This window comes from Telopea speciosissima, chromosome 1 (genome assembly GCF_018873765.1).
Source record: "Telopea speciosissima isolate NSW1024214 ecotype Mountain lineage chromosome 1, Tspe_v1, whole genome shotgun sequence".
In the NCBI taxonomy this organism is placed as follows: Eukaryota; Viridiplantae; Streptophyta; class Magnoliopsida; order Proteales; family Proteaceae; genus Telopea; species Telopea speciosissima.
In genome coordinates this window covers 15879364-15907121 of record NC_057916.1, presented here as the reverse complement: position 1 = coordinate 15907121, position 27758 = coordinate 15879364, and the positions used below count along the sequence as shown (strand labels likewise).

At 39.2% G+C, this 27758-nt stretch overlaps 2 protein-coding genes across 2 annotated transcripts; both read right to left on the bottom strand.

The window, feature by feature from the left end:
• Positions 1-341: 341 nt before the first annotated feature.
• On the bottom strand, positions 342-19932 carry LOC122648485 (clathrin heavy chain 1). Its single transcript, XM_043841691.1, has 30 exons — positions 19582-19932; positions 18815-19019; positions 17534-17622; positions 17139-17217; positions 16886-17013; positions 15650-15748; positions 15403-15511; positions 14835-14914; positions 14511-14738; positions 14335-14400; positions 13784-13900; positions 13272-13469; positions 12564-12680; positions 12263-12322; positions 11695-11781; positions 11343-11426; positions 11119-11253; positions 10962-11024; positions 10781-10885; positions 10592-10704; positions 10246-10498; positions 10020-10156; positions 9662-9940; positions 8561-9563; positions 7818-8303; positions 7516-7686; positions 7251-7436; positions 1516-1638; positions 1317-1427; positions 342-982 (listed from the first exon to the last, which is right to left on the bottom strand). Exons 1-30 carry the CDS (start codon positions 19624-19626, stop codon positions 833-835), a joined length of 5106 nt encoding a protein of 1701 aa, XP_043697626.1. The 5' UTR covers positions 19627-19932; the 3' UTR covers positions 342-832.
• A 3020-nt stretch (positions 19933-22952) lies between these two features.
• On the bottom strand, positions 22953-27033 carry LOC122663202 (mitogen-activated protein kinase kinase kinase 18-like). Its single transcript, XM_043858920.1, has 2 exons — positions 25652-27033; positions 22953-23026 (listed from the first exon to the last, which is right to left on the bottom strand). Exons 1-2 carry the CDS (start codon positions 27006-27008, stop codon positions 22953-22955), a joined length of 1431 nt encoding a protein of 476 aa, XP_043714855.1. The 5' UTR covers positions 27009-27033.
• Positions 27034-27758: the final 725 nt, after the last annotated feature.

Genomic DNA, 27758 nt, shown 5'->3' with positions numbered 1-27758 from the left:
TTTAAAAATAAATCAAAATAACAATCCATAAGACTGCCTTTGGTATCAATTATGTTTTTAATTTTCTCACATTTTCATTTTAAAAAAAAATAGAGAATTACTGCAGGTGTGCATGTAAGCATTCTCGTGGTCCTACTAACCAGTAGACATCCAGGCACCTCAAAATATGCCTAAAAGAAGCCCCGCCCCCTTGACCCATGCTTTCAGTACAGTAGGTGTAAATGCACAAAGATAGATGGTTAGATCCATAATGAGTAAATGAAAACAAAAGCGAGTAAAAATAGAATAAACTCCAATACAATAGGGAAGTAAAACCCCAAAACAAAAAGGAAGCAATCAAATACACATGTAAAAGACTTAATAGTAATAGTAGCAACTAAATGAACAGTCTAAAGAGCCTATACACGTGGCAACCTCAGCCACAACCACCACAAAAGAGGGATGACCGGCTCTGGTCTTACATGAACTTCCAACACAACAATTGGCAACTTCTCCAGGGCCACATGATCAGTCCAAAACACAAAATGCTAATCTCAGCCTCAACGGCAGTCAAAAAATGCCTCTGCTACCAAAAGAATATTAAGGAATACAACCACACCCCAAGGACGCCATAATAAACATTTAAGAAAAAGTTTATTCAAGACTTGAGATCTTTTACATTACCTCCCCCCCCCCCCCCTCCAACGAAAACCTAAAGAACAAATAATTCATCCACCATCTGCAAACTGGAGATCTTCAGAGATTGCCACAAGCTTCCCATTCCTCCCTGCTGCTAGCCTGCTACTAGTAGTTCTTTTGTTACTTGCTCCCAATTACTTTTAGCCCAGAAAAGTCAGTATGAGCCCATTGGGGGCATGCCAAAAGGTGGCATTGGGGGCATTCCCATCCCTCCCATTGGTGGTGGGGGTCCGTAGCCTCCTCCCATACCTGGCATTGAGGGTGGTGCAGGCAAGGCTAGAGGAAGCAACTGAGCATACATATTCTGCAACCAAAAACAAATAATAAAAAAAATAATTATTTCACTTTCAATGAATCAACAATCTATTAACATGTAACGATTAGTAATAGTTAATGAAACAGCCTCCCCTCTCTTTCCAGAAGAGTAGGCACACTCACATTCCAGTTAGTTCACTACCCTTGTCCAAACCAACAAGAAACTAGGTGCCTAACTGATACTTTTGCTCAGGCCACCCAAAAGAAGCAGACCAAATAAAAGTAACCATCCAATATCACAATAATTTCTGGCCTAAAATAAGCCAGACCCACAATCATTCACCCAACTAGTCCAAGTGTAGAGAAAGATTCTTAGCAAATACCTGCTGAGCAACCATATCCTTCTCCTCCTGCTCTTTAGCTTTCACTTCACTACGAGCTTCAATTCTATCCTTTACAAGCTCATCAACTTTGCTCGTGTATTCACGAATGAACTGAAAGCACAAAAGTGAGGGTGAGAGATATTTAGTGTAGAATATTTTAAGATAATGTAACAGCAAGTGGAGGCAGAAATAAGGTCACCTGTAATAGATATGGAAAGGCAAAATCTATCATATTGTTCATCCATGCAAGTTCAAGGGCAACATCAGGCCGGATTAAATCATAACAAACGAAGAGGCACGAAGCAAAGCATTCCTTCTTTCCCTGCATATACAACAAAAACAGAATATCAACTTCCCCATTCACCAGATTTGACCAGGAGCATCAATTTAGTAGGTGTGCAACTCCGGCCAAATTCGTGCAACTTTGAATCAAATTAAATCAGTCAAGGCTCGGGCTTAATCATGTCTAAAATATATCAATTTTCCCAATCCAAGCCCGCCCATCAAACTTGCACCCCTATCTTTTGGGCAGCAGACAGGCATACAGCCCTAATGGAAAAAAAAATAATTTGCAAGTAAAAACTAACTTATTTAGACTTCGTAATTAAAAATATACATATTTATACAATAGTTCCTCCAATTTCTGTATCTGCAAAATTATTTATCTTCCAAGCATGAGAGAATTTCTGAATAATGTTGACTCTACATCCAAAAGCATGAAATGGTGGAGCCAACTCCTTGACTAACTTTTACCCTCTTTTATTTTTCTTATAATCCTCTCATAACAGTTTCGAAACATGTTATTCTAATCATTAACTGATGCAAGGTATTTCCCCTTTAAACAATTAACTTCCCATAAGCTCCTCATCCCCTAATTGTTCAATGAAATTATTTCTCTTCACACTATACTCCATTGGTCACTGCTTGTCTGGACTACTCTTTGCTTAATATATTAAATTAGCATAATAACCACAATTTGTAAGACACTAAGATACACAAGAAGACTTAAGTTATCAAGTGAACAAAGACATACCATTGGACAGAGAATAACTGTAAAGCTAAAGCATCTATTCCCTTTTGTTGTGCCATTGTTTCCTGAACAAATAGCCTTAATACACCCTTGCAATATATATATAAACTCTACCGACTCCTCTACTGCACGTATTCTGTACATAATTAGGCAGTCACTTCTTTGTTGGCACTTGCTAAGTCTGCATCCACTAGGATCTAAAGAAGAAAAAGAACTTCAAGTGTGTGTGTGGACCTAATGCAATGCTAATCTCTAACCAGTGAGATCTAGTAGGAGATCAGCTTACGACAGGATCACAGGTAAGAAATGAAACCAGATTTCCAAAGAGTTTTAATACCACAGAATAAACGGATCAGATTCAGCCAAAATTCTGGTCAAAGGTTCTAATTAGATGGGTGAATATAATATACAAAATAAGGCTTGATCCAGTGGTCAGATCCTAAGGCTCTCATTGGATGGGAGAATATAATAAAAATAAAAAAAAGAATTGATCCAGTGGTCAAGATCCTTAGGATCTGAAGGTTCCTACTTGAAGGAATCCTTAAATCTGAGAATCAATGGAGGGTTCATATAAACCAAATTAGAAATTGATTTCAGAACCTAATGACAAGCCTAATGCTAGTCAGAAATCTCAGATCAAACTTAGAAATCCGATCTTGAAAATCCATTTAAAAGAATCTAACTTAAAACAACTAATTTAAGAGAAGATTCCATACTAGCCAATAGGATATAAGGACCCATTGACCAATAGGAACACTTCACTTAAATTAGATCAATTGAACCAATTGGATGCAACCAATTCTAAACCGGTTCAATCTAAAAACAGAAAAATAAACTAAGTATGGAAAATAATACTCCTAATCTATGGCTCCCTATTAAAACCCTAAGTTCAGGGCTTCTTCTTCTTCTTCTTCCTTCTTGGAGCTGCATCATTAAGTTTACTACAGTGCCGGACTCTACTTTGCCCTCTACGCAGTCTGATCCTACTGAAGTTCCTGCCTTACCGTCTCCTCTGTCGGGTCCTATAGAAGTTCCTTCACCAGACATACCAATCACTGTTTGCAAAGGTACTCGATCCTGCACTCAGAAATCCCTAACTGCCTACCCCATTGACAATTATGTTTCTATTACTCATCTTCCATCTCCGTTACATAATTTTGCTTTTTCCTTGTCTGCTCATTCCATCCCCAAGCATTATCATGAGGCCTTATCTCATTCTGGGTAGAAAGTAGCTATGGATATAGATATGGAAGCTTTGTTATCCCGTCAGACATGGACTCTGGTGGATTTGCCCCCAGGTAAAGATCTTGTACGGTGTTGTTGGGTGTGTACGATCAAGTACAATCCTGGTGGTTCCATTGAAAGGCTCAAGGCACATCTTTTTGCCAAAGGCTATATTCAGACCTGTGGTGTGGACTACTTTGAGAATTTTTCTCCTATGGCACGGTTGAACTCTATACGTGTGCTTATCTCTCTTGTCGTTAATCTAGATTGGCCCCTTCATCAGATGACCATTAAAAATGCCTTCTTCTACGGTGATCTTGATGAGGTGTATATGGAGCAACCTCCCAGGTATATTGCTCAAGGGGAGAATTCTGCCCGAGTATGCAGATTACAGAAGGCTATTTATGGTTTAAAATAGTCACCTCGTGCTTAGTTTGACAGGTTTAGCTCTGTTATCACTCACTGTGGGTTTTTGCAATGTTATTTGGATCATTTTGAGTTTGTCCGTCAACAAGAGTCGAAGGTGATTGTCCGATCATTTGTGTTGATCATATTATAACATCTGAGAATGATGCTTCAGGAATTACTACAGTAAAGTATTATTTACATCAGTACTTTCAGATGAATGATTTATGCAACCTCAGATATTTTCTTGGTATTGAAGTACTTCGTCGAGGGTAGGCCTTGGTGCAACGGTAAAGACTGCTCCATTGTGACCAAGTGGTCATGGGTTCAAGTCTTTAAACAGCCTTTGCCGAAGCAGGGGTCAGACTGCATACATTAGGACCCTCCCCAGACCCTGCAGTGGCGGGAGCCTTGTGTACTGGGTACGCCCCTTTTGAAGTACTTTGTCATAAGAAAGGAATCAGTCTATCACAGTGGAAGTATGTGTTAATCCTATTATCTGACATTGGTATGCTTACCTCTAAACCAGTGGACACTCCTATGGATCCCCATCAAAAGTTTGATACTATTACAGATGAAGATTTTGTTGATGTGCACTGATATAGAAGACTAGTTGGAAAAATGATTTATTTAACTGTTACTCGGCCTGACATATCCTTTGTTGTTGGAGTTTTTAGCCAGTTTATGCAATCACCTAAAAAGGTTCACTAGGAGGCAACTTGTAGGATCTTGCGGTAACTCAAAGGGGCTCGTTTATCATCCACATCAGAATGTTGATCTGATAGGATATTTGATGCTGACTAGGCTAGTGCAGATGGTGACCGGAGGTCTACTACTAGTGTTTGCATTTTTGTTGGAGGTAATCTAGTCACTTGGAGTAGCAAGAAGCAGACCACAATGGCTAGATCCCGTGCTGAAGTTGAATATCGAGCTATAGCTCATATTGCTGCTGAGTTGATGAGGTTACGTTATCTTCTTCAAGAGTTGGGGTTTCTTGTTACTCGTCCTACGACTATGTATTGTGATAACCAAGCTATTATCTATATTGCCAGTAACCTAGTCTCCCATGAAGGGACAGCACATTGAAGTCGACTGTCACTCTGTGCAAGATGATGTCATGAAGAAGTTCATTGTTACTCCATTTGTTTCATCTACTAATCAGCTTGGTGACAGGTTTTAATGTAGTTCTAGATTGGTAGGAGACCAACTATAAGCCAATAAACCAGGATCTGCTATGAACACTCAATCGGCTAGGCTAAACTAGGTATTTTTAGTGAAATTAGGGTTAGGCTTTGGTTACGGTTAAGGTTGGTGTGTGGGTTATGTCAAGTTGATGTAGGGGAGTCTAACAGTTACGGTCCTGAGATGTTTTGATGGAGGGAAGTATGTAAACTTGAATGGGCAAAAGGTTAGGTTTAGGTTTTCTGGGTTTTTGAAAAGGGAATAATGAGGGGATCTAGGGTTTAGGATGGTCACCTAGTGCTGGTACCTGGATCGAGTTTCCCTTGTGGTGAGAGGAGAGTTTGATCCAAAAAAAGAGGGATTTTGTTGGCTGGTTTGGTCTGGGCAGAAATTAGGTATTAAGAAAAGTGAAAACAAAAGGGGAATCTTAGGATTTGGGTGTGAGAGGATTAGAAGAAGAATTGTTGGGGATGAGATGATTCAAACTTACTGTTGTTGAAGAAGTACTTGGACAACAACTTGTTTGAAATTTGAATGAAGATCCCTGAAGAAAAACCAGAACTTGAACAAAGAGAGCTTGAATGAACCACCCGGGCTTCACACCGCAAGGTGTCAATCGGATCATACACCGATCCCATTAGCCTTGATCAAACACAAGACAAAAGTCTTCAATGGAGAAGAAGAGGAGCAAAAGCTTTTCATTAATATCAATATTCGTGTTCAATACTTGCCCCCTTACAAAGGGCGTACCTAGTGCACGAAGCTCCCGCCACTGCGGGGTCTGGGAGGGTCATAATGTACACAGCCTTGCCCCTGCTTCACAAAGAGGCTTTTTCCAGACTCGAACCCGTGACTACTTGGATACAATGGAGCAACCTTACCGTGACCACTTGCCCCCCTTACAACCTTATATAAATGACTCAAAAATAGACTCCTACACTATAAAGGAAAAGCCTAACTCAATCATTAACCTATTAGGTAACTTAAACTGACTAGGAAATTGAAATAGACTCAAACAAAGTCCCCTAATCCAGCTCCACTAAACACTTAAAAAAAAACTACTAAAATCACTTAAATTGAAGCATTGGTTGAACTGGTCCAATTTATGAACAAAAACACCAAAATAAAACCAAGTATGGAACTAAAACAACAAACCTCGTATGCAACCTAATTGCCCATATTTTAGGCCCATAAAAGTGGCCTATTACATAGAAAACCCATGGGATCAAAGGCCCAACATATATGTAACACAACCCAAAGCTTATTCCCAATAAAAAAAGACCTTTAGGTGATTAATCTACATAATGTTTACTAAGCCGCTTTTTGGGCCTACCTTCCATAAATATTATGTCAAGCTGAGCATAGGAGATTTGTATGCTCCAGCTTGTGGGGGAGTTTTAAAGTGTCTACCAATTTAAGTTGTTAGGGCCTTAGGGGTATATGACCATATGTGTCATGTACACTTACAAATATGTCCATGCAAGTCCTGTGGCTTCTTTAGTTTAGTGGATATTTAAGTGTCTATGAGTCCTAAGTTATTTATGAGCCCTAGATAGGTTTGGTTCTTTGAGTCTTACTTAGACTCTATCTATAAATTGTACTACTAATTTCTTATTTATATAGTAAAGGGGTAGACTGATAGCAATCACTCTCGATTCTGTTTATTCCTAAGAACAAAGTTTTCTCTCCATTGTGTTCTTCCTCTCTTCTTCTTCTTCCTCTGCTCTATTCTGGTTTATTAGGTCTGATATTGTCAGATAAAAAATAAGCAATATCTGTGATAGTGAAGTAAGGAAAAGCAAAGGAATAAAACAATAGCAGCCAATGCCTCACTTCATGGAAGAGAACTGGGGAGAAAATTATCATTCCAACCATCTGCTGGAAATCATCCAAAATGAGATACTATACTACCCATGGAAAAGTTCTTCCATGTCTTTTTCATATACCAAAAGGTGACAAACTGGAAATAGTTAAATGAAACTACATTTCCAATATTAAAAATGATCAGGTCAACTTTGTAATTCTGTTCAACACATTTAATCACTAAGAATAGCAGACAACTAAACCAAAACAAAGATTATCGAATCCCATACCTGCTCAATGAAATAAACAAGCAACTCCTCTGAAAGTTCACGGTCACCAGATTGTGAACATGTTTCCATGGCATCTTTGTAAAGATTGTCTTTCTTAGACAATGCAATGGACTGCTTCCATCGTCCAGCTTTCTTATAAATATAAGCAGCGATGCGCCTCATCTCCAGAAGCTCGTGTTTCTCGACCTGTTAATACATATTTCACAGGCACTAATCAGGACAGAAGTAGGAGAGATAGCGAATAACAAATTATAACTTCAGCTACCTTTTGTGCAAGGCCTATTTGATCGAAGTTGTCGTGCATATCAATTGATTCTCTTAACCTATCATAATCCTCCTCTTGAACGTATATCTCATTTAGAGCCTCATTCACAGCAGAAACATTGTTGCTCTGGACTGCAACCATGTATGGCTTGATAAGGTGAAGATAACCTGCCTGGAATCCAGAAAGAATGACTAAGAATTGATTCCAAATCAATGCTTCAAGAACTTTAACATTTATACTATCGAAAGCCAGTTGGGTTAGGAAAAACATACACAAAATTTCATAAAAATAACAAGAAATACCTTCCGCATTATGTCCACTACACGTGTATGGTCCACACGAAGTGCAAGTACATTGAGAAGATCATTAATAAGATCAGGATGCTCCTGCAAGTAGAAATGCACAGCCTTATAGTAGAGCTCCACATTCGCAACTTTGACAGAAACATCTTTAAATTGCATGTGATCCCAGGCTTCAGGAGAATGGTTCATGATGGTAGTCGCAGCATTGTCAAACTCATCATATTGGATATACAGATAGGTGAGTTCCATCCAGTGTTGCTGCTCATCACAAGCCCGTATAAGCTTTGGAATGTTGAGACGCGTTGAGAACAGTTTAATGTGTTCCATAAGCTTCTCTGTACGGTATCTAGCATATAGAACTCCCAACTCAGTAAAGATGCCCATATGTGCACGTTCCAATCCTAGACCACTCTCCATCAGATTAATCAATTCGTTGAAGCATCCTCTATTCTGGTAGTAATCACTGACTTCTTCCAAATCATCCACCTAGAACAACCACAACAAAAAATTAAACCGTTAACAGAAATTCCGAAAGAGAATGATAAAGACTCTGAGCAAGCACATAACCATTTTAGGCAAAGAATCATTGGTACAGGACCCCGTAGCATGTGAAAGCCCAAAAGATCACCAACATCAGATAAATCATACAAATCTTCTAAGCCAAAACAAGTGGAGGCGCAGCCAAAATAATATAAATGCACAAGCCAAATAATAGATGTTACCCATTAAAAAGGCCATCCCACCTGTATAATGATGTTGAGCCCACATATCTGTGCCAGGCGAAACTCCTCAGCATCAACACAAGCAAAGCATACTTCCTTCCAAGTCTTGGAGCTGTTTGCTTTTCGAGCTGCATCAACTGCACCTTGGAACTGTCTTAGCTTCACAAGTGTGACAGCCAGCTTGGCCCAGTTAGAAATAAAAGCAAATATAATCTTTGCTGCCTCGTAAAGGGCTTCATCATACAATCGGTCCCCGACATTTTGGAGATTAGCAACATTTGGCATGAGAATGAATTCCTCGATGTCACCCAGCCTATCAATTTTGGCATATGCATAAATAAGCTCACTGTCCACCTTGGGCTCCTTCGTCTTCTGCCTAACCATCAGAAGGTACCTCACCAAATCGTGGTACACATTAGCATTCGCTGCTGCTCGAATGACATCTAAGAACTCAGTGGCATCCTCAGCACGGATAAATGACTCAATTGCCTCACTCACTAGACCCTCCCTGAGTTGGGCCTTGGCAACCTGGCTCCAAACAGCATCCTCTTCAACACGAAATGCAAACTCCACAGCACGCTCAATGCTTTGAATGTTATCCAACAAGACATTTACAGCCTGGACATTCAAGTTGAACTTCTTGAAGATTGCAAATGCTTCTTCATACAGTTGTGCTTCCACAGCCACCTCTCCTACAGCAGGTCCATCGAAGTTGTCTAACCTGTTAATGTAATCCATTACTCTTGATGGATCTGCCTTAATAGCTGTAAGGATCAGCAGATTTTGTAGATTGAAGTTTCCACTGAAGGCAGAGTTTTGGAGCACAATCTTCTCAAGAAGCTCAATTAATTCGTGGGGAAGATCAGCAGTCATGAAAGCCTTAACAGCAGCAGAAACTTGCTCTGGGCTCTTGCTTTCAGGCAAGGCAGTAGATACCACTTGATCGATTAGCTGCCTTCTATACTCGTTATCAGGACTGAGAACTTTCTCCCAGAGGTCACCATCCATCCTTTCCACCACATATCTGGATAAAAAAACGAATGGTAAACAACCCCCAAGCACAAAAAGAACCTCTACACATATTATGTGTAAATACTAAATACTGGATAGAGAATTACAAACCTGGCCTGAAGTTTGAACAATGAATTCTTGTTTGTGACATTGATCAGCTCATCATCACACTGCCCTCTACGGTAAGCAACAACAGCTAGGGTGGGGTCACGTTTCTCACAATATTTACCCACCACACGTGAATCATAGTAGGGATTTGTGGTGAGGAAATGCTCCGGATTATTGTTGCTATCTATTATGATTTTACCCAGGGCGTTGTGAACATGCACATCCTGGCTTCCCTCACTCACAAGATGCTCCAAGAACTGAGTGAGCAAACGGAGACGATTCCTGCAACACAAAAACAGATCATGGAAGAACGAAAAAGAATAAGAATGGGTAAAGGGAAAACAGTGGAGGAGACACAGACCTCTTTTCACATTCATCAACAAGTGGCTCCACAGGTAGTAGGGACCGCACAGATAAAATAAGGCCTTTAATGAAATCTTCAGGGCATTCATCATCCAGCAGCTGCCCCACAACTAGAGGAGCATTCCCTGGGTTGACCTATAAGCAAAGAGAACTTAGGCCTAGTTGACATTCTTCTCCTTTAATGCTCATAGAAAGGAAAACTAAAGTGCCTGAAAAACTCCTACCTTTTGAACATAGCCTTCAATATATCTCAGCATGTTGTTAGAGTACAGATAATGCGTGAGGTCTGGAACAAACCCAAATCGATCACAGACATTAATTAGGGGCCGTGCATCAGGAAGCTTTGCTTCCATTAGAAAGTTCTTTGTCTTCTCAGCATCATAGAAGTTCGATTCCCTCGTCACACGCTCAACCTCTTTGATTTGCCCAGTTTTAGCAGCTGCCTCAATGTACTTGAAGTGAATGTCTGGATCCTCACTGTAATAAATACCAAAAGACATTGATGATCCAAAGAATTGTCTACATCAAACAAAGCAAAAGAGAAATGCTTTTTTTTCTTGCAAGGAATACCTAGAGCTCAAATATGACCCCAAGAAGAAGTATAATCCTTCATAAGACTTGAATTGCTCAAAGAGTTTTATACATGCATCAATCCCCAACTGCTCGCAGTATTCTTTGGCAGTCTGCACAGACGTATCAGTAAGCTTCAATCCAAGAACAACAGTAGCAGCAAAAGACAACAAAAGAAATAACCATTACCTGAACAATTATCTGCAGATTCCCTCTCAGATTCACAAGTAAAAGGTCTTTCATGCACTCCAGCGCCCATTCTTTAGAGAGGGTTCCAAAGAACTCTACAAGGGACTGGAACAGAACATACATTCAGTAGCAGGTTACATCCATACTAAGGTTTCAAAATGAAAGATCTAATCAAACAGACCTGTGGCTCAATGGCATGCGTATTCACAATGACACGCTTGATATCCGGCAATTCAGTATAGTGCTGCATGAAGGACATAATGTTTAATCCACTGAATAAATCTTAAACATGGGATACATGAAATTTTCCTTCCACACATTCAAGAAGCCATTTTTACCTGAAGAGCACGCACAAATAGACCCGCCTTTTCACAAAGTTGTGCAATTCGAGGACGATCATAGTGACCGAACATCCCATTAGCTAATATGGCATCAGCTACATTTGGAAATGTCACTAGATTTATCTCCAGGACCTGTAACAAGGGCAATGTTACAGTGTTTTGTAGGAAAGTTTCAGTTAGAGAGCTAATTACAATATTGGCTTTACAAGGGAAATAATAACCTTGGTTTGAAGAAAACCATGTTCTGGTAAATTCGGCTTCAGAACATCTAACAGAAACGCTGTTGCCTCACGGATCAGGTTCCTCTGGAGTTAACAATGCCAATAGAAACTCAAGTGTTAAAAATGTAATTCTAAAACAATAACAGAAGGATGTCATGAACGGTTGGAGAACAAATTAGTAAGCATTTTTTTTTGGGGGGGGGGGGGGGAGTGGTGTTTGCCAAGCACATCTATCACAGTTTATATATATATATTCATATAGTTTGATGCCCATGGGCCAACCCTTTCATGAAAGATTAAAAATACAGGATAGAAAATGAAGATTAAAAAGCAAAAAATATCGTAGATGAACCTGAAGGAAAAGATCTGTTATCGTGTTGTAGTCAATTGGACAACCTCCCTCCATTTGTGACATCATTAAAGCGAAATTAACAGCACCCTGCCATGCAGAGATAAATTCTGAGTGACACTTAAACAGAATATGTGCCAAAGAAGATTAAGTGCAGAAAGTCATATAATACAGTAAATCTGCATGAGGTTTCAAAACCAATTTCTAATACAATTTCCAACTCAGTAGAAAAGATTTCATTTGAACCAAAAGATGATCAGCAGCCCAAGGTATACCAAAAGCTGTAAAAGAGGATGGAGCAAATTCACGAACAAGAAACTGATAATCAATGGAGGACAACGGTAACTCACACCAACTACCAAGGTAGCTAAAAAAAAAGTAATCCAGCAGCTAACAATAAGTTCAGCAACTTAATTAGTGGAAACTCTATCAAACCAGGAACCCGTAATGTTGGACTTGGATCACAGAAGATAATTTGATTACGAGTTCTCTAATTTCATAACCAGCAAGATAATAGGCAGAAAATAGAAATTACTTAAAGATTTCACAACAATGAATAATAAAAGAATACCTGGGGATCTGATCGCAAAATTGTTTGCAGAAGGAAGAGATAATCAGGCGTGTAGCCAACCTGCATTAATGCAGACAGCATGGGACTACCATCAAGAATTAAAAACAAAAATAGTAGTAACAGTGAAGCCACATAACAAAGAGAAGGCACAAAACCGACCATAACCTCAAATACATGAATATTAGGGTAGCTCTTGGATTTAACAGAACGAGTAACATGTTGTCAATATATATTTTTTTTGGTAATAATGTTGTCAATATTTCGACCATTCCCAATATAGGAGAGAATGCATTACATTTACCTGCTTTGAGTAGATAAGAATTTTATCAAATTCTCTTCGTTCAGCAAAAGCTGCGACAACTTTTGGGGTAGCTCGAGCCTTGATATATATTTTCAGAGCAAGATCATTATCCACAGTCTGCAACAAGAAAACATATTATGATATTAAAATGAGAAAAGAACCCACAATACATTATATAGAATGTAAAAAAAAGGCTTGAAATAGATGCCAGACAAAGCAAGCAATGATTTGATAAAAACCTAGTTGGAAGAAGGGAGTTGGACATTTCTCGATTTTTATTTTTTTTTGCAAAATAAATAAATAAATAAATGTAAAAACTTTTTAGTAATGTTTGATTTTGTTGAAAGGCCATGTTTTCTTGCTACACTGCAGACATGGACAAAAGTGGGTGGATTTATGTGATAGAGGAAGCCACACCCATTTCACTAGTCAAATTTCAGCCTTAAACAAGGGAAATGGTTAAAAAGTGAAATAAAAAGTTCCATACAATTACTAGACAACCATTCCACCATAATGGAATATGTGCCATTTCTGTAATTTTCCGTAACTTTGAACTCACTTTTAAAGCATTCCCTCGCCTATTTTGGGCTGGAACTCAACCAATAAGATGAATGTGAAATCCTCTATCACATACTTCTAGCCTTCAAATTTTCGTAGAAACAAAAGGATCAACAAAGAATAAGTTATATCTCAATTTCCCAACCAAACCTTAACAAGATCGCCAAGCTCCTCACTGCACTCAAGCTTGTCCTCGGCCAACCAATTCTCCAGAAGATTCTTTTTATTCTGATTTACAACAAGGCGTGATAATTCCAGTGACTCAAATGCATTGAGCTTTCCTCTTGTCAATAGTGTCCCAAAATACTGTAACAAGGGAGGTGTTTGCCCAGCTTGCACAGGAACACTCTGCAAGGCAAATGCATGATAATCATCAGAATGGCACCTTTCTGAAGCTTACAAAGGATAGCAGAACAAATACAGAGAAACAACAGCGAGCACTTTATACTCTCTTGCTGTTGGTGATAGAAGCATTGACTACTTAGGACACACACAATGACAGAGAAAGAGAGAGAGAAAATGAAATTGAATCAACAAATATTCAAAGCTGAACCTTGTCTCAAGAAAGGAACAATTTACATCTACAGAATATAGTATGACCACAAAAAAGTAGTACTAGGTCCCATATAAGTAAGCAAACCCAAAGAAATCTATATAAGTACCTGAAATTTTGCAACAGTATCAGGAGTACGAAGAAGTCCCTGTGGAGATTCTGCAGCAAGTTCCGCAGCCTCCTTATATTTTGTCTGGGCAAACAATTCTTGGAATCGCTGGACAACCTGAAAACATAAATGACGATTAAAAACAATTCCCCATGAAAATGACATACATAGCATGAAAGAGGAACCATAGTTTGATCTGACAGAAAAAACACCATTAACTCTAGTATCCTTAAACATTCATTTGAAGGCATATTGATTTGCACATCCAATAAATTCGCTTCCCAATGAAGAAGCATCAACCCAATAGCAGAAACATAAAACAGTTCTTTTCAATTGATGTTTAACGAATTCTGGAAGAAAAAAATACTTCTACCACTATTATCTCCTAAATTACACATCAGCAGAGATGGATCCAAGATCCACTCTTTCCCAGTTTTGAGAGAACATCTAGGATTAGATCATTAGAGCTAACACACACATGCACCTAGGGTGTGAGGGAGAAATAAAAACGGATAAGGGCAACATAGAGAAAAAGACTATATCAGATTTACCAGATTCTCTGCCCCAGGAAGGTTTCCTCTTTTAGCAAGATTGACAGCAAGCTCCAGATTGTTTAACTACAAGTCACGTTAAGCATTCGTGAATACCTTTAAAAAAAATTATATTTCCAAAATACACTTAATTTGCAGTGAGATTTTATTCTTGAAAAAGCAAGCTCATAACATACTTGGCCACTGACAAATGGCACAATTGTTGCTTCATTTACAGTAGCAAGTAAGACCTGCCCACGCCTATTGACAGCATAGAAGCCTCCTACTGAAGATGCTTCTGTTGTCAGAAAGATAGGATCAGGGCTTATACGATTTCTGTAAACAGCAGTTGCCATCTCCAGGTCATATACGAACAGAAGTCCAAGCTTTGTGATCACATATATCAAACTGTACTTGTGGGATATCTGTCGAAGAAAGAAAAGAAAGCAATTCAACATTCAGACAGCTATAGCTACAATTCAGTGGTACTTGAAACAACGAGAATTGAGTAAAACTGACACCTGCATTGCCACTGGGAAATCATCAGCAAAATCAGGTGGGAAGAAAAGATCTGCTTGTTTCTTCGTAAAACTCGGTTTGCCTGCAAGAAGAAGTTACAGAAACAATACTGAATGAAACAATAACAAAATTTCAGCACAAAATTGCAAAAAGCTAGACAAGCAGTGTAATATATCCCAATAATGTTAAAATACATATTTAAGGAAATGTATCAAAAGCTAATCCAAAAAGCTGGATTTGGTTGTTATCTACAATGAACGAGAATGAAAAGAAAAAGAAATGATAAAATATCCTTCGCTTGTTTGGTTGCACTGAGAAAATCAAAAGAAAACCCAGGCATGACCAGCTTTCCCTCAATTTTCTTTTCCCTGTGTTTTTCCATGCAATAGGCAAGACACAAAACCAGGGATAATCTTTCCCAAGACTAGTTACTTTTTCCCTAAATTTTCTCCCATTTATGCAACCAAACAATAGAATCTCCTGTTTTTCTCTTGATTTCCCTTTTCTCCATCATAGGGAAAGCAGCCAAACACAGCTTCCATCAACACGAGTAATTGAGTAGAAGTTGACCTGGTTGGGCACCAAGTTCAATCACATGTAACTTCGATGTAATTTGGCCAGCATTGGTGCTCTTCGAGGCAAAACAGATAAGAGTGGAAGGGTTCTCATTCCCAGGAACCTGCAAACAACATGCAGACAAACATTATGGCTCATTTTCATAGAAAAATACCAAGCATACACATACATAAATACAGATGCAAATATTTGTTCTCAAAAATCTAAGCACAGAAACAAAAGAGGGAGGAAAGACTCGCACTTTGAATGAGGCAAATGATGCAGCATGTGCTTCAAGAGCTTGACTGCGCTGCTGATCCACAGAAAAAAGCTGCATATTCCCCTTAACCAGTTGTGGCCTCTAAAATCACATTTGAAACATTAGACATAGAATTAGAAACAAACAATGCCATCAAATCCCTCCGCCCCCCCCCCCCCCTCCCCGCACCCAAAACAAAAAGTCATAAGAGAATACAGATAAAAGTGCAACTGTCTTTAAGCCACATACTAAGCAATAAGACATGTAGCACAATACAACAAGCCAATCCTATTAGATAATTAAATAACAAGAATAAAAATAAGACATAAATTAGCATTGTCTACAGTTATGGAGTTTCCTCAGCTACAAAGGGGGGGGGGAAATACAACATAATCTATGTTCAAAGTAACAATACCAACCACTATACAAACAACAAGAGACAAGTGCCCTTGGAGCCTGTATTATACCCAGTTACATGTCAGGCTGTCAACAAAAGGATCATGTCAACTTGAGCGGCGGATCTAATGGGTATGGGTGTATGACACAGATTTCAGGCCAATGATTTACAAATCCTCAAATAACAGAAGAATATTCCACAAATTAATCGTTAGACCCATGACGATACTGCATCAAAGTAGATCAGCCACCAGTACACCACTCTCACAGCTAAAAGTCATGGAGACAACTTTATTTGCTTTGAGAGGTAATAATAATTACTTTCACCAATGGAGGAAAGAAAACAGAAGAAAGCAATTAGGCTTTGGAAAAATCTAATCCCAAGGGCAAAAAAAAATTCTTTGCAAGAATTTATTGTACAATTAGCCTCATAAAGACTCGTCATATACATCCTTCAATTACAGAATCTGTCTTTTTGACGGGCATTAACTCTTTCATAATATTTCCAAAAGAATGTTTATGTTCTACTCTTTTCACAATATGAATGCATAGTACTCGAATAAAACTTTCAAAGAATGGTATTAGGGTGAACCCTCCCATCCCCTCTCAATGTAAGACTCCCACGACTCTACGTCTACTCCTTAGATCCAATTTAGGGCTCATAGTGAAGTGTGTCTCAATGCCAATTAATGGGTTCAATTGGAATTTCCAGTTTACGTTAGGCATGAGATATTTGAACTTGAGTAGCTCATCATATAAATTTGATGTTTAGAAATAGCATCCACCTCAAAATCTGAACAATATAGATGCATTTAAACATTATCAGTAGAGGCAACTACATACCTCAGGTGAGCCTGGAGCTATTCCAATCAAAACCAACCACTTTTCCGAAGGATCACATTTATAGTTAATAATTTGGTTATTCACCAAATTAGCTGTTCTCTCAAACATCTTTACAGGCTCAGAGTCACCTTCATTAAGAAATAGAAGAGAAAAATTTATTGCAAACAATTCAATAATGCAATTGAAGCCTTAATTTGAGAGATTAAAAATCAATGAGGCAACAATTCCAGATACATGGTGAAAGGAATCATACCTTCAATTGACCAGTGATATACAGATGTCTGTGTGACAAGCCCCAACATCTTTGGGGAAATCCACTTCCAAAAAACAACCTAAGCATAAAGCATAAAGAGAGGGTTGGACAACTTGAAGAAGCTTCTCATTCCAAAACAACACAATGCTTCAGAAAAAAATTCAAGCATTGAGCTTGTAGAATTGTTTTTTTAAATGAATCGCACTCGTAAGTGGGTGAGCCTTGGCGCAACGGTTAAGTTGTGCTATTGCAACCTGTTGGTACAGCCTCTCTTGCTGAGCAGGAGGTAAGGCTGTGTATATTTGCCCCTACCAGACCCTGCAGTAGCAGGAGCCTCATGCACTGGGACACTCTAAATGCACACTTGTAGAATTTTAAGAGGTTCAAGGAATAACCTGTTCAGGCATCTGATGAGATTTCATTTTAGATTTCAATTCAATGTTGAATATTTGTAAGTGATCCTGAGTTGTTCCTGGAAGTTGGGCTACAAAGAGATAATCATCACTCATTAGCCAGATTTTCAAAAAAATACGAGAGAAGGGAGCAGCAAAATGTCAAACCAAATTAATTCACCCAATACATTTCCCACATAAACTTAGAGTTTGCTCCACTGCCACTCAGAACAGGAAGAAGATATGTTCATAGAGAGCTAATGACATAAAGGAAAGCAATGGAATTCAAGAGAAGCATTTCAACTACAGAAACAATTCAAACTCATTGGACTGATCAAGGTCCAGCACATCTACATGGAAAGATGGATAATGATTATGATACATAGTCGTCAAGGCATCGCCTTGGCGTCCAGGTGCCTAGGTCGCCTAGTCGCCTTGTGTACAGGCCCCCCTCCAACGCCTTGGATTGCCTAGACATCGTGACAACTATGATTATGAAGATACAAAATCAGTGTAGCTTATAATGGAATAGAGAGAAGGACCAAAGTCAGTGCGGGACAAAAGCATACAATGGAACGAATTTACTGCACGTCTACCAACCAGAACATAGCACTTAGATAATGAACTTGAAGGGTATGAGCAGCAAATTAGTCACCAATCCAGTATGTAAACATTTCAAGCTTAACAAGGTTTGGCCATATCTCTATACAGCTCTACCCTGGATATCAGAAGTCAAAGGGAATTACTGACACCTATTTGAAGCCTCATCTTTCAATGTAGGATAGGCATGAAAATCGCATCAATGGCTCTGTATATGGCACCCAATAAACAAACTGTTCTATCCAAGAGTAGAATAACAAATAACCCAAATGGACCATACATTTCAAGTTATATAAAAACCATTCTAATTGCATGTAGGGTTAACAAATTCAAGAAGAGAACGGACCAGTTCAAGTTTCGGAATATCCACCAAAGGGTGAAAGTAGAAACCAATCTCTCAGGTCAAAATAATCATAAAAGGCAAGCATGAAGGAACAACTAAAAAGAAGGAATGCCGCGGCATGGACAAAGAGGTATAGCCCTTTATTAGCAGTGCCAATTTAAAATTCAAAACACTACAATATATCATCATAATGTGCTTTCTTCTTTGACATCTAACAATAAATAGCTGAAGTAAAAAAATTCTGTCAACTCCTTTACCTCAAGGGCAACAAGGTAGTGAAATCAGAATTTAGGATTCATATAAAAAATAAATATTCAAGTAGCAGGCTAGCAACCTCTTACCTTTGAGGGCAAGAATCCTGGAATTAGGATTCATCAAAGCTGAATCTGCAGTAATAGGCCTTCTCAGCGGCTGCATAGGCATGTTCATATCAATGATAACAACACTGTTCTGCGGTGCTGTTTCCCGAACACAAATGTACTTGTCGGATTCCATGGTAACATGGGTGAATGTGATAAATTGAGAATTTATTCCGATGCTTGGCAACTACAAGTGCGGCAAATCCAATGAGAGACATTAATAGAGCACCCGCCAACTTCATAGGATCAGAGAAGGTATCAAAAGAGAAACGAGAAAACGAACATCATGCTAACTTTTCCTTAACTAGAAGGGAATTCAAAACTTTTTAACACTTAAAAATACGTCAGGAAATATCCAACGTCCAATACTAAGAATGTGATCTGGTGCAGAGATCTGGACAGATCCGAGATCTACCTAAGCTTTGCACACAAACTCATCACACTAGCTCTAAACAGAAAAATATCCAATGCAAAAGAAATGACTAATACGGAGCTAGCTTATAATTTTATTTCAAAATATTTCATCGCCGCAAATGAATTGCAACGTAAATTCATCAATGCGAACCACAGAATTTAAATAATATTTAATCGAAATCGAAGCAAACGAGTATAAGAACCTTCTTAACAATAAGAACCACACCAAATCAGCCCAACAAACAAGCTTTAAAACGAATTAAACCGTAATTCTAACAACAGATGCTCAATCCAGCGGAGATACTCTAAAAAAGCTACGTATGAAAGAAACTTACAGTTAAGACCTCCTTCATGGTGATCGGAGCACTTGCAGCGGCCATGGCGCCTAGATCGAGCTTCGAAACCGAACAAAGAATTTGGAAGGAGGATTGAAACCCCCCACCGAGTGTTCAAAACCAGGGTTTCGATAATAGAAACGAAGTGGAGAATCGGAAAATAGATGCTTTGATCGCTAAAGTGATCTGGAGCAGCGAGAAACCCTTTTTAACCCTCCGAGCCACAGGGGGGGGTGGGGAAGAGGGGGAAGAAAGCGGAAAAGAAACGGATCTGAGGAAATATAAGCGAAAGAAAGTGAGTGAGAGAGACTCACGAAGCAATTTTCAATTACATAATAAAATGCGGTGGAAATTCCATCGAAAACCAATGAGGAGGAATGGATCAGCGATCTAACTTTTATTTTTATTTTATTTTTTTGGTGCAAATCAAGGGCCCACTGGCCGTCAACCTCAACAGGACCCCACAAGCAGGCAATGAGGGGACCCACAAGAGGTCTAAATGTCTAATGACTCTAATATGGTACCCAAAGGCTCCACTTCTTGGAAAGCAATTAAATGTGGACTAGATGTCGCTAAGGAGACTTGAACCACCGATCAAGCGCTTGACGCAGTTCTCCCAAGGGAGTAGCGAACCACCAGGGCAAGCCTTGGATCTACGCGATCTAACTTTTAACTCATCGAAAGTGAGTGCTTTAATATAAACTCGATTTTGTACACTAAATAAATAAATATAAACCCGGTCCTAAATCCTAATATGTTACAAGGGATCAAATGATAGAAAAATCTCAAAATGGAGCTGACGTGCTAAAATGTGCCTCCGTGCATCGTGCACATATTTGAGTCTGGACACTTTTTATTTTTGGTAAGAGCCAAGACACTGTTTACGACCATCTTCGATGGTTCGAGAGGCTAGGGTATTTCGGTAAAACTATATTCGTATATGTTTGTACCCCTACCCCCTCTTGGATTTATTTTTTTTTAAGAAAGTTTCCTATGGAGAGCATGACGACTGTCCACATGGGGCAATGGGAGCATTTGTGGAAGCATTAACAAGGGGTCATTTCTCATTTCATGGGGATGGGATAGTCATTTTGCCCCATGTGTGCCACCCTCCTTTAGAGAAACCATTTGCCCTTTTTTGGGAGGGAAAAAGAACCTGGTTGCTTCCAGCATGTGCCTAGATACAGTCCCCCTTAAATGACCTCCTTGCCCCCTACAAAATGAAAATTTTCCCCTTAATCGATGTCCATTGGCCCTTGCACTGCTGCAGGGGGCCACGAAGCCTAGCAGCGTCCCCTTGCCCCTTTTTTTTTGGCAAAAGGTTCTTTGAGCCGATTGGGTAGGCTACACTTGTTGAATATATTATTATGGGAAATAGTTTTCTGTGTGGAAGTGTGGCCTATGCCAACAATCCCATGTGTATATCTCTCTCCTCCTTAAAACAAAAGGGGCAAAGGTGTCTTTTCACATGGGGATGAGAGAGATAGACTCATGGGAGTGATGGCATAGGCCACACTTCCGGACAGAGATCTTTTTCCCTACTATTATTATATATGTGTATAAATGTGTGTCCATCAAATCCATTTCAAATGGCGATAGAATTTATTAACTTGCTTTCATATGTATTATGTGTGATGGTTGCCCTATGTATGACCTCTAAGTGTTCACAATTAAGAACAAAATTAGCTATTCTATTAATGTGGTTGACGCATTGTACATTCTCGCTATGTGATTACAGAATTTAAGTGTGACCATTCATATGGTATGTGTGTTGAACATGATCATCATTTGAAATTCTTGTATGGAGTATCGCTAATTGTTTGTGCAAGAAGAATCTCCGATAATTTTTTTTTCCTTATAACTGAGAGGTCTTTACCATTGCAATTGTGCATTATGTGTATGTGGTGTACCAGGTTGATGCTTATATTGGTTGCATATCGGTGCACTCGGTGTACAATATTCCACTATAGATGGAAGAGATTTTCAACAAAGTATCCACTTCCCGAATGGGAGAACATCTCGAGAGAATTGTCTTACTATGATTGGATAAAATTTCCAGTACCAATGGTAGTGTTGTAAATTGTTTACAGAATGTTTTTAAAACATTATTATGAACAAATATTATTTTTTAAAACTATTTTAAAATGGTCTTATGTACAATTGTTGATTAAGACTCTTTAATAATGTTTGTTCAACAGATTAAGGTTTTTGGCAATGTCTTTCCATACTCGTATGTCTATTATGTGATGTTGATAAGTAGGGAGACTAAAACATAATGAAAGTTTCAATCACTTGGGGGTTAAACGGTTACATCTCACATGGATTGTCCTTATATGCGATAATGAATAAGTTACGACATCACCCTTTTGGATCACACCACTTGACTTAATCACAACCCTTGGTTTACTCAACTATAAATATGATAGCAACAGGAAACCCTAATCACTCTTAAGAATTCAGAATTCAGAATTGCAAAGAGAGGGAGAGAGATACAGTCTCTTCTCTATTAGGGTTTTGACATTGAAAGAGCTTCTTCGATCAAGCGGTTGCAGATTCAAGTACTGCAGCCCATCAGAGATTTGCCTTTGTTAATCTTAAAGTAACCACAACCATTCTCAATTGATTGATTGGAAAATACTTTAACGCATGCGAGGAGGCATTCCTGAATATCAAATTTGATTTGGTATTCTGCATCGCGACCAACACATAACTGTGTCAATCCGGTACAATACCGGTATTTAGTAGAACTTTCTCTATCATTCGATGAAATAACTATCCCTACGATCAAAATTTCAACTACAAGAAACATCTCACAAAGTGAATTTATTAATCAATTATAGGCAGATAACACTAATGGGTCACTTTGATTTTATAGCCAAAATCTTTATAATTGGATGTGGTTGACTAGATTCATTCTCCAAATCTAAATAGAGAAGGCAAATGACACTCTTGATGACATCGTTCAGAGAAACCAAACAAAATCTCCTTGACTGATTCCCCAAACCCACTGAAGCCCCATCGTTGCTATTACTTAAGTCCTAAGATACCCGAGAGCTCGACACATTTCTCCACGCCTGTTTGATAATATCATTACCTTGTCTCACAAACCGACACATGGACGCTCAGCCCACCCCTTCATCGGATCTGTATATTCTACTTCCGAGCTGTCCCTACTTTCGTGCAACCGTCACACAGGTAGGCGGTAAAGATCGCCTTACCCCCGATCGGGCAGGGGTAGGGCAATCTTTTCACTGTCTTTCTGTGTTTGGGGTGCACGCGACAGTACAGACAGCTCAGCAGTAGAAGGTCTTGATCCCCCTTCATCACAAAAACGTCGTTCATGGTGACACACACCACTACATCGTCGTTCCTCAATTTGTCTCTTCAGATGCCTCTGGAAATGATTCAAATGGTTTAGTAATTGTGAAGACGACCTTCATAAGCTCTGCAAAGTAGCAAAGCATTGAACTTTTTTCGAAACTGAAGTAAATCAACCAACAAGAAGAACCAAGATTCGTCAAAGTGGTTCTCAGTCATGGTTTTGTAGCATGAGTTATATGATAGTCGGTTGCTAATAAAAAGGGGGAGGGGTAGATTATAGGACTGCAACAGGGTCGGGTAGGACCGGTCTTTATAGAACCCTAGCCCAAGCCTGAACTTTCATTATTACTGTTGGTATATTCTACCCTCAGCAGGGCTTCATGATATGCCAAAAGTATGTGGGTTAATTGTGATTTTGATAGTGCTTTTTACATATTAAGTATATTTCATGATCTTTTATCCTCTTTTTTTTTCTTTTTTCTATGTATTATTTTATTTTTCTTAATTGCTTATGTCGTTTTCCAGATTTTATGTTCTTTGTAGTAGGTCTTGTTTTGCATAATTTTATTAAGTATGTTAAGTTATCCACAATTTTTCTTAATTTTATTGAGCATGATTAGGCTAGGTAGATGTAGGGACATTTTAGTTATTTTAAGCATCCTTGTACATTTTATATTTTTTAAGTGCAACATTATTTAGTTTGATGGCGATATGAGATGCTTTGGTTGTGCTTGGATTTATTTTAGTTATTTTAAGCATCCTTGTATATTTTATATTTTTTTTAGTTCAATTTTTATAAATAAATATCATTCAACAATTTTAAAATAAATCAATTGGGCAGGACATTTGGTAACCCCTTGAAGTCAACTTCAAAGTGGGTATGTTAAAGATTAATCATAAATTAGATTTTATTTCGTCCAATTAAAATCGACTGATTTTACTCAAAACAAAAACAACACAAAATCGGCAATTATACTAAACAAAACAGAGATGGTCCAAACAACAATCGAAAGACTAAGATTGTGTTTGGTATACATTATTGGAATGCATTGTAGGTCGATTTCGTATTCTTAAACGATAAAAATAACTATGTTTATCATCCAAGAATGCAAAATTGACCTAGAATGCATACCAAACACAGGTTGTGTTTGGATTGTATTATTGGAATAGATTCTTGGTCTAAAACCCACTCTGAAAAGATTAAAAAAAAAAAAAATCATGTTTCAAAATACGTTGTAGACCCATAATCCATTCTGAAAATACATACCAAACACAATGGTATATTACTAAAACAATTAAACAATAAAATGCAATACTTTTAGTGAAAGAATAGTTTTGTTTTGATCACTGAACAAACTATCTACATGAAGCACTTGGGAGCATCAACATAAACGATCCGAATGCAAAAACAATGAAAAACTCTTTTAAGGAGAAGATACAAATGAGAAAAAGGAAGCATAAATGCCATGTAGATGGAGAAGGAAACTCAGGTCCACTGGTCTCTATGTGGGATCCAGTGGGGCAATCCAAAAGAGAGAGAGAATTGTCAGCTCTTCGTTGAGGGTGAAAAAGGCTTGGGCTTCACCAGGCCAGTGAATGGGCTTAAAATGGGTTGTTCATGGGCTTGAATCAGGCCAGGACCAGACTAAGATTGAGGCGGCCCTATTAAATCAACGGGCTTCAAGCCAAATCTGCTAATAGCCCACAGGCCAACAGATGTGAATGGAATCTGGGTTTGGCGAAGTATTCCCTTCATTGGTGGTAAAAAGCATTGAAAAATAATATATATTACATGAAAGAGGAGTGGTCCCATCCACAAGACCATGCTTCCATTTCCAAACTGGCCTTCTTCTTTCAGCGCATGCTTTGTTTTCCTTTTTATTTTTAATAGCAACATAGAAAGATTACTTCCGTTCCCCTTTAGAGTAACGGGGTTTACTTAAAACAATCTAAAAAATGAAATTGACAATATTGTTAATACAACAAGTCAACAAGTAGAAACCCCAAGGATGAACGCGAAGTAAAAGCAACACCAGTAGACAACATTGCAGAACATTAGCAGTCTCATATATTATTGTGTTTATAAAAGAGTAGTTTAAAGCACATATTTAGTATCTCACTCCATTGTTTTTGAATACTAACCCCCATACTAGTGTAGCGCAGTTCATGGAGGCCGGTAGGTTTCTCATCTTTCCTCTTTTAATATCATGGTTTTAGTGCACGGTTTCGGATCGGGTATTGGTCACTTGTTAAATTGAACCGATACGATATCGATGTAGTATTGCTATGAATTGGTTGTATTAGACAAATTTACCCTTGATTCCCCTTAAAAAACTGAATTTACGATACCGATACCTAACTCAAACCATGTTTAATATTGAAGATATTAAATAAGTGAATTTCCTGAATACCTTCTTTGGTCCGTAATTTGACACTAGCCTAATCTTTTAATTGGATCAATTTGATGGATGATGGAATCTCAATACGTTGTGAATATCCGTCATTCTACGACCTCAAAAATTGATTAACCTTTTGGGATTGGGGTATTGTTTGTGTGGGATTACCAAAAGACTAGAAAAATGGAACAAATCCATATCTGATTTTCAGGCTTTGGTAGTAGTTAGATTTGACAGGGTCGTCTCATGTGCTAACCTGTATGAGGCTATTTAGATCAAAATTCTAGACATAGTCAAAAATAATAAATAAAACCTAAATATCATTAATAAATGAATTACGAATACAAAGTTACTATAACTGTAAAACCCCTTGGCTCTCAAATCGCTGCTTCTCACGTAAGAAGGCCACTGGCTCTCACTTACGTAACGCGAAAAGGGTGCAGTGATAGAATCCAAATATTCCGAGCTTGTCCCCTCACTTCCTTCATTCTCAAGTTCCCTCACAATATTCCACGTTTCTGAACTAATCCCGACCTTTTCCTCTCTTACACTCCTCAAATCCGAGTATTCCAAACTTGTCCCTGGTCTCCCTTCGTCCACTCCACCACTCGCCGTCTCAGATACTCCTGTGTTACAAACTGAGCACGACGACCTCACCAGTTCCCAACCGTCAGATTCCCAATTTACCCCTCCACCGGTGGCTAATTCCCTGATTCTCTCCTTCGCAGAGATCACTAACCGTCCAGAATTGGAATTTGAATTCTGAGAATCAGTTTCGCCATTTCGATTGAAATCAAATTCACTTTCTTCGTCGTCGTCGCTGGTGAATTCTGAAGCGGCCCAGTTGAGAATCGATCGAGGAGATGAATCTGTTACTGCCCCTGCCGATACGAAAGGGTGGTGGAGGAGCTGCTGGCAAGTCCACCTCTCACTGGGTTCTCTTCTCAGGCAATTGTTGAGAAAATCACGACCAATCTCCGACAGTTCAGCTGGGAAATCCGGTACTGAATCGGAGAAGGCAACCCGGCACAGCGTATCGGCACCGCAATCTTCCCAAGCTGGTTTCCCTGTGATAATCTCGATGACCGTACAACCCAGTGACCACACATCGGACTCTGGCCCTTGCCTTTCCCCTCTAATAACCTCTGGCGCCATCCAAAGCGGACTCCCTCTGGGTAATATCGTCTTTCCCTCATTGTAGAACCGCTTGGTCGATCCGAAATCGGCCAGCTTCGCTACGCCTGCGGTCGAACCGGAACCCAGCAGCACATTCTTCCCCTTTACGTCGCAGTGAACGAAGCCCTTAGCGTGGACGTGTTTTAACGCAGACACGATACACCAAGCAACGGACCTCACCACACGCTCGTTACCTTTTCCGCCAAACTGGGACGCCACATCGGCAGCTGTGCCTCCAGGCAGGTATTCCATGTGTAGATTCCGGTAAGTGACGTTGCCGAATTCCTGGGTAATGTCATCGCCGAGATACTGAACCACGTATGGGGACGAAAGAGAACTAAGGGTTAGAATCTCGTTCTCTAACGATTCGAGGTGGGAAGTGAGGGATGAATTGGAATTCACAGATTTCACTGCGAAAACTCGACCATCAGATTCGAAGGAAGCGAGGCTTACAGTTCCGAATGAGCCTTTTCCAATGCAATTCGATCGAACCCATTGAGGTTGACGACGAGAAACGATTGATTTCTTCTCCATTACAAAACACAACAAAACTGAACGAACTGAAGGGAAAAGCTCTGTTTCAGTCCTCTGAAGAAGCCTTTCTGGACAAAACCCATATTTATAATTAGGGAAAAAGACGGGAATTTTAGCGGTGAAATTACCGAAAGAGTATATTATCTACTAAAATCGGTTTCGTGACGTCACATAACGCTTGGGGGTTGACGCATAAGGTATTTTTACGGCGATTTATTCTGTTTTATCCTTATCTAATAAGGGTCTTTCCGAATTGATGAATTAAAGCGTTGGCCTTTGGTTGGGTGTGTTTGGCTTTTGGGTCGTTCTCAGGGGCTTTTGGCCTTTTGGTGTAGCTTTTCTCGTGGCCCTGAAAGGAGAGCAGCTGTTAATTGTGACAGTAAATTCGACCTTTGTTCCACTAGGAATGATACCACGGAACAACCATGTGATTTATGGCTGGCAATGTTCCGACCGTACACGTTGCCATGTCAGGATATATCGAGAAGGATAAGATCGTAGTTATCTAGTTGGGTTGTTTGGAGGTGGGTAGGAACCAGTTCTGCACTTATGGTAGCCCAACGGAGTGGTTCACTTTAGCCTGCCACGTGGACGTTGGCGTAGGCTGGGAGAGATATGGTTCGGTTAGGCCGTATCGTATTTTTATAGTTGATGATATGTCGAATGTCTATTGGCCCACGTATCGGTCAGTGATTGGCAAAGAAACGATGCTTGTTGTCTAACCTTACAGGGCAATTGACGTGCACGGTT

Excerpts from the sequence above, each read along its gene's own strand:
- LOC122648485 (XM_043841691.1), bottom strand. The coding sequence starts at position 19,626 with ATGGCCGCTGCAAGTGCTCCGATCACCATGAAGGAGGTCTTAACT. Across the intron at positions 13,470-13,783 it reads ATACTGTTGCAAAATTTCAG|AGTGTTCCTGTGCAAGCTGG; the intron begins GTACTTATATAG and ends TTTGCCTTGCAG. Across the intron at positions 983-1,316 it reads AGGATATGGTTGCTCAGCAG|AATATGTATGCTCAGTTGCT; the intron begins GTATTTGCTAAG and ends TTTTGGTTGCAG.
- LOC122663202 (XM_043858920.1), bottom strand. The coding sequence starts at position 27,008 with ATGGAGAAGAAATCAATCGTTTCTCGTCGTCAACCTCAATGGGTTCGA. Across the intron at positions 23,027-25,651 it reads CAAGGGGTTTTACAGTTATA|AGCTTATGAAGGTCGTCTTC; the intron begins GTAACTTTGTAT and ends GCTACTTTGCAG.